Below are 8,735 nucleotides of genomic sequence, written 5' to 3'. Positions count from 1 at the left end.
TACTATCACATTTAATTTGTATGTTTATATTTATATAAACAGCTCCGGAAAAAATTAAGAGACCACGGCACCTTTTTCTTTCCTTTCCAAAAAAGTTGAAAAGGTAAAGTCTTGAGTGAGGAAGAGAACAGTGTCTGTATATATATATGTTCTCCTAATTTCTGTAAGTAACATTTATTTTGCCCCAGTGGGTTTTATCCATTTCTCTATTAAATTGAGTAAACTTAAGCAACTAGGTTTATATCTATGAAAGATAGGTTTGATAAAGATTCGCTTTCGTTGACACCGTCGTGGACCTCAGCTTGAGTGACACTGAAGGAGAAGGGAAGGGTCGGGTTAAACACGTTTGACTCCTCCCACATTGAGCCCAGCCCCAAACTGCACACTGCAGTCAGTGGCTTCTCGGTAAGATAACTGTTTTCTGATATATAGGGGCTCTATAAAAGTATTTTCTAGAAATTATTATTGCAATAATGATCAAATACAGATGCTAGAAAATAGAACACAGTAGACAGAAGTCAGGGGAACATAGATACAGCAAAGAATAAGATAAACGCACAGCAAAGTATTGGGCTTAATGCAGCAATAAGTATTTCTAATAAAAATATTAAGGGCAGTACAAACCGATCTTATTGGTTTTTGCTGCCTTTTTGTTCTTAGATTCAGAAATGGTTTTAAAATATAACTCATTTTGTTTTACTACATGTTGTGATTTGGATTTTGAAAACTTCTGTGAGTATCACATTTTGCAAACAGTATAATACAATTAATAATAGTGTTTTTCTTTCTTTCAAGCTGTACAATTAGTAAGCCTTACTTCTCCATCAAAAGCTCAAAGTCAGCATTGTCCAATATAAAAGGAGTATTCTTAAATGAAATTAGATTTTTTTTATTTTTTATGCCTGTGTGTAATACAGTTAGCAGATACTTAAAATGCCTAGTTGTTATAAGATCTGTCTGGCATCAGTAACAGCATAGTGCTTTGAAATAAAACCATAAGGTACAGCATAACAAAACGACTTTGGGGAGGTAAACCAGGGACAGTACCCTCCCCTGTGCCCATTAAAGACACACAACCCTACCCATTTTGACTACTTCACACCCAGTATATTTGGAAACCAATCCTAGTTTTCATCTTGTAATTTGGAAAGTGGCTCTACTTGTCACAATACAATTCTGGACAATTATGAGACAGCCAAAAGTCAATAGGTTTAATTTTGCTACTATAACATGTTATAAAGGTTATAATAATATTGGTTACACTTTAGTTTGAGAGTCCCAATTTCCATCTGTAGATGTTCTATAGATAGCAATACTATCAACAAACTTTAAACAAACGATCGGTTGATAAACAACTGCTTGTGAAGGTTAGGGTTAGAAAAAGGTATAGGGTATAGGTTAAGGTTAGAGATAGGGGTTAGTAAATAATTAGTAAAAATGTTACAGATGGTCTACAGATTGTCTACTGACAATCTACAGGGACACTTTTGGGACTCTAAAAATAAAGTGTTACCCTAATATTGTTTCTAATCAAAGTACTTTCATCTGATTGTAGACAAATACAATGTCAATGCCTAACTTAATTGAACATCTACTTTGTCCACCAATGTGCAATGTTTTCTAATTACCAATGTATACACTAATTACCAAGTACTTTTTATACAACTCAAATACAGATCGTAGACAGCATATTACTGTGATTTACAAATTGTAATGAACAGTGTTGTTGTTTGCCCAAAGCTGGATCATGAGGGATGACGGTCTCTTCAATATGTATGATTGGACACATAGATCTGGTCAGATTCATCGTCCCCATCACCAGCATACTTTCCCTGGCAGGCCAGACTATTCACCTGGTAGTAAGTGAAAGGGGTTAAGGGTATCAGGGATAAACACAGAAACACTGTTATGAGCATACTTCATGTCAACTGAAACATAAAATTATGAAACCATTTTGAACAGATTTCTTGGTCCATGAAAATTTTGGACTGCAATGTGGGGAGGGGTCTGCTGTTAATGTATGTGAAACACTTTTAGTTCCATGGTTTTCATCAGATTGTGACAATAGATTACTTCAGGTGACCGGTCCACTCAGAAATTGTGAAATGTTGCTAGTTTTATTTAGGGAATGTTCACACAAATTACAGTGGGGCAAAAAAGTATTTAATCAGCCACCAATTGTGCAAGTTCTCCCACTTGAGACAAAATGAGAAAAAACATTTCAGATAAAAAAAACAACCTCAAACAGTCACACTCCAAACTCCACTATGGCCAAGACCAAAGAGCTGTCAAAGGACACCAGAAACAAAATTGGAGACCTGCACCAGGCTGGGAAGACTGAATCTGCAATAGGTAAGCAGCTTGGTGTGAAGAAAATCAACTGTGGGAGCAATTATAAGAAAATGGAAGACATACAAGACCACTGATAATCTCCCTCGATACGGGACTCCACGCAAGATTTCACCCCGTGGGGTAAAAATGATCACAAGAATGGTGAGCAAAAATCCCAGAACCACACAGGGGGACCTAGTGAATGACCTGCAGAGAGCTGGGACCAAAGTAACAAAGGCTACCATCAGTAACATACTACGCCGCCAGGGACTCAAATCCTGCAGTGCCAGACGTGGCCCCCTGCTTAAGCCAGTACATGTCCAGGCCCGTCTGAGGTTTGCTAGATGAGCATTTGGATGGTCCAGAAGAGGATTGGGAGAATGTCATATGAAACCAACATATAACTTTTTAGTAAAAACTCAACTTGTCGTGTTTGGAGGAGAAAGAATGCCGAGTTGCATCCAAAGAACACCATACCTACTGTGAAGCATGGGGGTGGAAACATCATGCTTTGGGAATGTTTTTCTGCAAAGGGACCAGGACGACTGATCCGTGTAAAGGAAAGAATGGGGCCATGTATCGTGAGATTTTGAGTGAAAACCTCCTTCCATCAGCAAGGGCATTGAAGATGAAACGTGGCTGGGTCTTTCAGCATGACAATGATCCCAAACACACTGCCCGGGCAACAAAGGAGTGGCTTCGTAAGAAGCATTTCAAGGTCCTGGAGTGGCCTAGCCAGTCACCAGATCTCAACCCCATAGAAAATCTTTGGAGGGAGTTGAAAGTCCGTGTTGCCCAGCGACAGCCCCAAAACATCACTGCTCTAGAGGAGATCTGCATGGAGGAATGGGCCAAAATACCAGCAACAGTGTGTGAAAACCTTGTGAAGACTTACAGAAAACTTTTGACCTCTGTCATCGCCAACAAAGGGTATATAACAAAGTACTGAGATTAACTTTAGTTATTGACCAAATACTTATTTTCCACCATAATTTACCAATAAATTCATTAAAAATCCTACAATGTGATTTTCAGGGATTTTCTTTTTCTCATTTTGTCTCTGAAAAGAAAGTACATGCCTCTGCTCGCTTGATGAACTGGTCAGTGGCAGCACTCTCATTTTCTTTATGTCCACACCAGGTTTTGAGTGCAGACGCCTGCAGGGCTCGGCCATAGGAGAAGGTTAGGGGCCAGGGCTTCACCAGAGGACATTTGTTGATGGCATTCAGGTTTACAGAGGCCTCCTCTTCACTCTGACCCCCAGAGAGGAACATCACTCCTGTATGCACAGAAAATGAATGGAAATCCATTTTAAGTTATTTCTCTATGATTCTTTAGGAGAAACTGAAAATGTTTTATAGAACCTTTATATCTGGGAGTCATACTGATACCAAGGTCTATTCTATTGTGATCCATGACTGAATTCCAGAGATACATCAAACTAAATACAAAGCATGGGGCCTAGGGTGGTCCAGCTGTCTAAGTCACCGTCTCCGGTTCACATGTACTTCAGCAGTGTGGGTCTGAATCCAACCAGCAGCTTTCAGTACCTTCCTGTCCAATAAAATATAAAAGACCTGAAACTAATCTTTAAAAATAATTACAAAACACAGGTAAGAAAAAGCGAATTAGAAGATTATTCAGCAAAATGCGTTATTGTTATTATTAATTAGGTACAAGAACAATATCCAATGTTAATGTAAATGGTAAAAAGTGTTGAACCCAGAATTGATCTCTGTGGGACATCATATGACCAGAAATCCTAATTTAACACAAATTGAGAAAAAGCTTCTGATTTGGCATTGAGTCAGGGTAGCACAATTGTTTGCCTTTTCTTTATACATATTTTATAGCTAAGAAAGCAGCAGAGATTGTGATATAAACTGCTCTAAAACCCAACTGATGTACATTTAGAATATATTTTATATTTATGAGGTGAGAAGTCATCAAAAAAAACAAATTAACAAATTTGGAATAAATTAACTTGAATGTGCGTAGACTTAGAACAAAGGGTTCCAAAAAGGTTCTTTAGCTGTCCCCACAGGAGAACACTGCTGTTCTTAGAAAAACATTTTTGGTTCCATTTAGAATGTTCTGTGCAAAGGGTTCTAGAGGCACCTATGGGGACAGATGAACACTTTTTGGTTCTAGATATCACATTTCTTGTGATTATATGGCACTTTGAGATTATCTGTGAGTGAGGGGTAATACAAATGTCCACTGGTCTATGATCTTACCGGCAACTGCAGGAGGGACACTGCGGCGCAAGGCAGTGACCGTTGCCATTGCAACCTCCTCCGCGCTATATTTGGTGGGGCAGCTGTTACCAGCAGTGGCCATGTTGGGCTTGAGTAAAGTCCCCTCCAGGTACACATGATGGTCAGACATGGACTTGTACAGTGCAGCTAGCACCTGCATAACATGGGGCACACATGAAATATGATAAACTGTCCATGTTAGGGACCTAAATTACACACTAAGATGTTACATTTCAGATAAAGTCCCGCTCACCTTCTCAGTGACATACTGACAACGTCTCAGATCATGGTCTCCATCAGGCAAAACTTCTGGCTCCACAATAGGCACAATCCCATGCTGAGGGACCGAAAATTTACAAAATCAGTATCATGGTTCAACAGTTATTCTAATGTTACATAGCACAATATTTGTTTATACTTTACATGTGTATAATCCTCACCTGCTGACAAATGCTTGAATATCGAGCCAGGACATTGGCATTCTCTTCAATCGAAAGTGTCGAAGGTGTGGTGTCACTGATCTTGAACACACAGCGCCATTTAGCAAAGTTTGCCCCGTCCTTCTTATACTGAGCACAGCGTTCTGAGAGCCCATCTAGTCCTTTAGCATGAGAAAATAATTTTCAAGGTAAACAATTGGGATTGAGCATTAGCAGGTGGTCAAATTCACATAGTTTTGTAGAGTGGATTCCGAGGGATCTCAGCCCTACCCTGAGTGGTGGATTCTCCATTAGTTCCTGGCAAGGGGACAACACCCTTGTCAACCTAAAGAAAAAAGAAACAGTAGAATATGAGCTGCCCAAATGATTGTAGTAACATGCACTTAGAAATGTCCTTGTTTTCTAAAGAAAAGCTAATTTCTGTCCATTAAAATAACAAAAATGATCTGAAATACAGTGTAGACATTGTCAATGTTGTAAATGACTGTTGTAGCTGGAAACATCTGATTTCTAATGGAATATCTACATAGGTGTACAGAGCCCCATTATCAGCAACCATCACACCGGTGTTCCAATGGCAAGTTGTTTGCTAATCCAAGTTTCATTATAAAAGGCTAAATGATCATTAGAAAGTCCTTTTGCACAGCTGAAAAATGTTGGGCTAATTAACGAAGCAATAAAACTGGCCTACTTTAGACTAGTTGAGTATCTGGGGCATCAGTTTTTTTGGGTTTGATATCAGACTCAAAATGGCCAGAAACAAAGATCTTTCTTCTGAAACTCAACTGTCTATTCTTGCTCTGAGAAATTAAGGCTATTCCATGTGGGAAACTGCCAAGATACCGAAGCTCTGGTACAACGTGTACTATTCCCTTCACAGAACAGCGTGAACTGGCTCTAACCAGAATTGAAAAAGTAGTGTGTGGCCCAAGTTCACAACTGACAAAAGGAAAAATACATTAGTGTGTCTAATTTGAGAAATAGATGCCATCACAGGACCTCAACTGCCAGCTTCATTAAATAGAAACACCAGTCACAACGTCAAAATTGAAGAGGCTCCGGGATGCTGACCTTCTAGGAAGAGTTGCAGAGAAAGAGCGATATCTCAGATTGGCCAATATCTACAACAGGACAATGACCCAAAGCACAGCTCCAAGAACTGCTCAGGGAAGAAGCAGTCCGCTGGTATTCTGTCTGTAATGGAGTGGCCAGCACAGTCACTGGATCTCAACCCTACTGAGGTGTTGTGGGAGCAGTTTAACCGTGTGGTACGTAAGAAGTGCCCATCAAACCCATCCAACTTGTGGGTGGTGCTTCAGGGAGCGTGGGGTGAAATCCCTTCAGATTACCTCAACAGTATGACAACTAGAATGCCAAAGGTCTGCAAGACTGTAATTGCTGCAAATGGAGGATTCCTTTAACAAAAGCAAAGTTTGAAGGACTATTATTTAAATAAAGCATTATTTCTATCCTTGTTAATTACTATATTTCCTTTTCATTTTGCTATATTTCCGATTTAAACTAATTTCATGTTTGTTTTCATTGAAAACAAGGACATTTCTAAATGACCCCTAACCTTTGAATGGTAGTGTATTTGTGTGTCCGACAGATGGAACCAAAGCTGAATTTGAAGACTGGGCCCTAGTGAGGAGCTCCCGAGAGGCAAGAGAGTAAGAGAAAGAGACAAAGCAGGAAAGAGGGAGAAAGAAGAGCCATCGGCAGCCACTGTTCATGTTTTTTTCTACTGGCAGCCTTTATTATGCGTTTATTTCTAGCCAAACTTGGCCACGTCTCGGAGCGCTACCCACTTCCGGGTCCTGTCTGTGTTCAGCTACACCTTCCGAAAGGTTTCCAAAAGAGACTTTAAACTCTACGTATGACTACTGGCCCATTTGAGCCCTGGGCTCATACATTACCTTTATTCCCACAGTGATGCCCTTGTCCTGGATCATGTTGACGAAGAATGTGCCATCGTCAGCTTTCTGGTACAGCGTCTCATGGAAGAAGATGACCCCACCGATACAGCTGTTAATGCGCTCATCAGCACGGAAGAGAATCTGTCGGAACTGCCGGCGATTCTCTTCAGTGTTTTCAACCCCTATCTGGTGTAGGCGCTTTCCCATACTTCCTGTTCTCATTAGAGAAGAAAAAAATAATAATAATTTCAACATGCCTGGTTAACCAAATGCACAATTATGAAAACACAATCATTTATCAGATTATATCCTGTGCAACTGCTTTGTAGGGTTCTTACAAGCATCACTGGATTAGCTCCCATTGTAGATTGTCATTTTGTTAATGAAATGTAGATTAAGACACCAAGCATCCTACTAACCCACAGACTCATCAGCGGCCAGGACGCCCTTCCCCGGAGCGATTATGCGCAGGGCAATCTCCTGGAGCTCCTTCTTCTGAGCACCAGTAAGAGCTGGGAACTGGTGCGTCATTCTGAGAGATGGTTAATCACACAACCTGCATAGACACAAATCAGATTGTGCTCATCTTTACCAGTCTTTCTTGATCAAAAATGTTCTAAATTCTGTCATTAGGGCAGTATACAGAGAATTTGACGAATCAGTTATTCTGTCCTGGAGTAGGACAACTAATTTCCTTTGGTAATGGGTTTCCACAAAAGAAAGTTGTCAGCTCCACAGATCACTTTTTACAGTGCAGTGATAAATGCGGTTTCACAAAACAGTAAATGAATGCATACAAATTACATTCATATTACATCCCTTGATATTGGATATGGCATATCCACTGACCCTTAGCTTTTACATTTTATTGTCCAGACTAACTAAGGAAAACCAGAACAACAAATAAACAAGTCAATATGCAACTCCATTAACTTTTAATTTTCCTTTAGTTTTTAAATCAAAACTGAAAAGCCATTGGCATCTTTAGCCCCTCTGGCCTCTGGGTACCACTCATTCAATAACTCTCATAGTAGCTAAATCTAAAATGTGTTATTAAAAGCTTGCTGAAACAAAAAGTGAATGTGAAGAAAACTTGAGAACCTTACCTGACAGGACCCAAATTCACAACTGGAGAAGGGACATCCACTGTGCTCAACAGTCTGAAGGAGTGCATCCTTGTATCTCACTCAGCTCAGACACCTCAAAAAACCTACAAGGGGGGGGGGGGGGGGGGGGTCTCAGCAACAGGGTGGAGTTTGCTGATAGAAAATGAATAAAGAACACGTTACATTCTACATAAACATCTATCAACTCAAGTCAATCCAATAATAATAATAAACGTTTTGGAATTCACCAATCATTTCCCTTGTTCTGATGGCAGTTGAAAAACGTGTCACAGTGGCAGTTGAAAAATGAAGCTAATCACTCATCCAAAAGATATTTTCTGCTTCTCTACATTTTCTTGAAAAAAACATTACAACAGCAACATTCTGAACATCAAATTCTTATATCAAACGAACTGTTGGCCCACTAACATTAAAAATAAGCTATAAATATTATCAACCCTTCAGCGGAATATCATGTGTTAAATCACAAAGGGCTCAATATTGCTTCTAATTAATTGCAATCATGGACTGACATAAGTAATTTGATGCCTTGGGCAACTTTCTAAATCTCATGGCAATTTCATCCTCCCATTAAGTCCCAGAGAAAAAGTTCAGTTTTAGAGGAATTTAAACACCTACAGTTTCTGTATGCATTGGTAGTAAATCATGTGGATTATAATGTGG

The 8,735-nt window shown here is 39.6% G+C and overlaps 1 protein-coding gene across 1 annotated transcript; it reads right to left on the bottom strand.

Moving 5' to 3' along the window:
* Nucleotides 1–1,197: 1,197 nt before the first annotated feature.
* On the bottom strand, nt 1,198–8,155 carry aldoca (aldolase C, fructose-bisphosphate, a). The gene is made up of 9 exons (XM_010892644.4): nt 8,052–8,155; nt 7,365–7,501; nt 6,946–7,157; nt 5,300–5,354; nt 5,030–5,190; nt 4,843–4,926; nt 4,569–4,743; nt 3,411–3,610; nt 1,198–1,853 (listed from the first exon to the last, which is right to left on the bottom strand). The coding sequence occupies exons 2-9, from the start codon at nt 7,474–7,476 to the stop codon at nt 1,767–1,769; spliced, it is 1,086 nt and encodes a 361-aa protein (XP_010890946.2). The 5' UTR covers nt 7,477–7,501; nt 8,052–8,155; the 3' UTR covers nt 1,198–1,766.
* Nucleotides 8,156–8,735: the final 580 nt, after the last annotated feature.

Source organism: Esox lucius, chromosome 1, assembly GCF_011004845.1.
Source record: "Esox lucius isolate fEsoLuc1 chromosome 1, fEsoLuc1.pri, whole genome shotgun sequence".
Taxonomy (NCBI): domain Eukaryota; kingdom Metazoa; phylum Chordata; class Actinopteri; order Esociformes; family Esocidae; genus Esox; species Esox lucius.
The sequence above is the reverse complement of the archived record's forward strand: the minus strand, read 5'-3'. Positions and strand labels throughout refer to the sequence as shown.

Bases quoted from the DNA above. Each gene is read 5' to 3' on its own strand.
- aldoca (XM_010892644.4), bottom strand. From the start codon at position 7,476: ATGACGCACCAGTTCCCAGCTCTTACTGGTGCTCAGAAGAAGGAGCTC. The intron at 7,158-7,364 runs GTTAGTAGGATG...TAATGAGAACAG, and splicing joins GGCCGCTGATGAGTCTGTGG to GAAGTATGGGAAAGCGCCTA. The intron at 3,611-4,568 runs GTAAGATCATAG...CTGTGCATACAG, and splicing joins TGTCCCTCCTGCAGTTGCCG to GAGTGATGTTCCTCTCTGGG.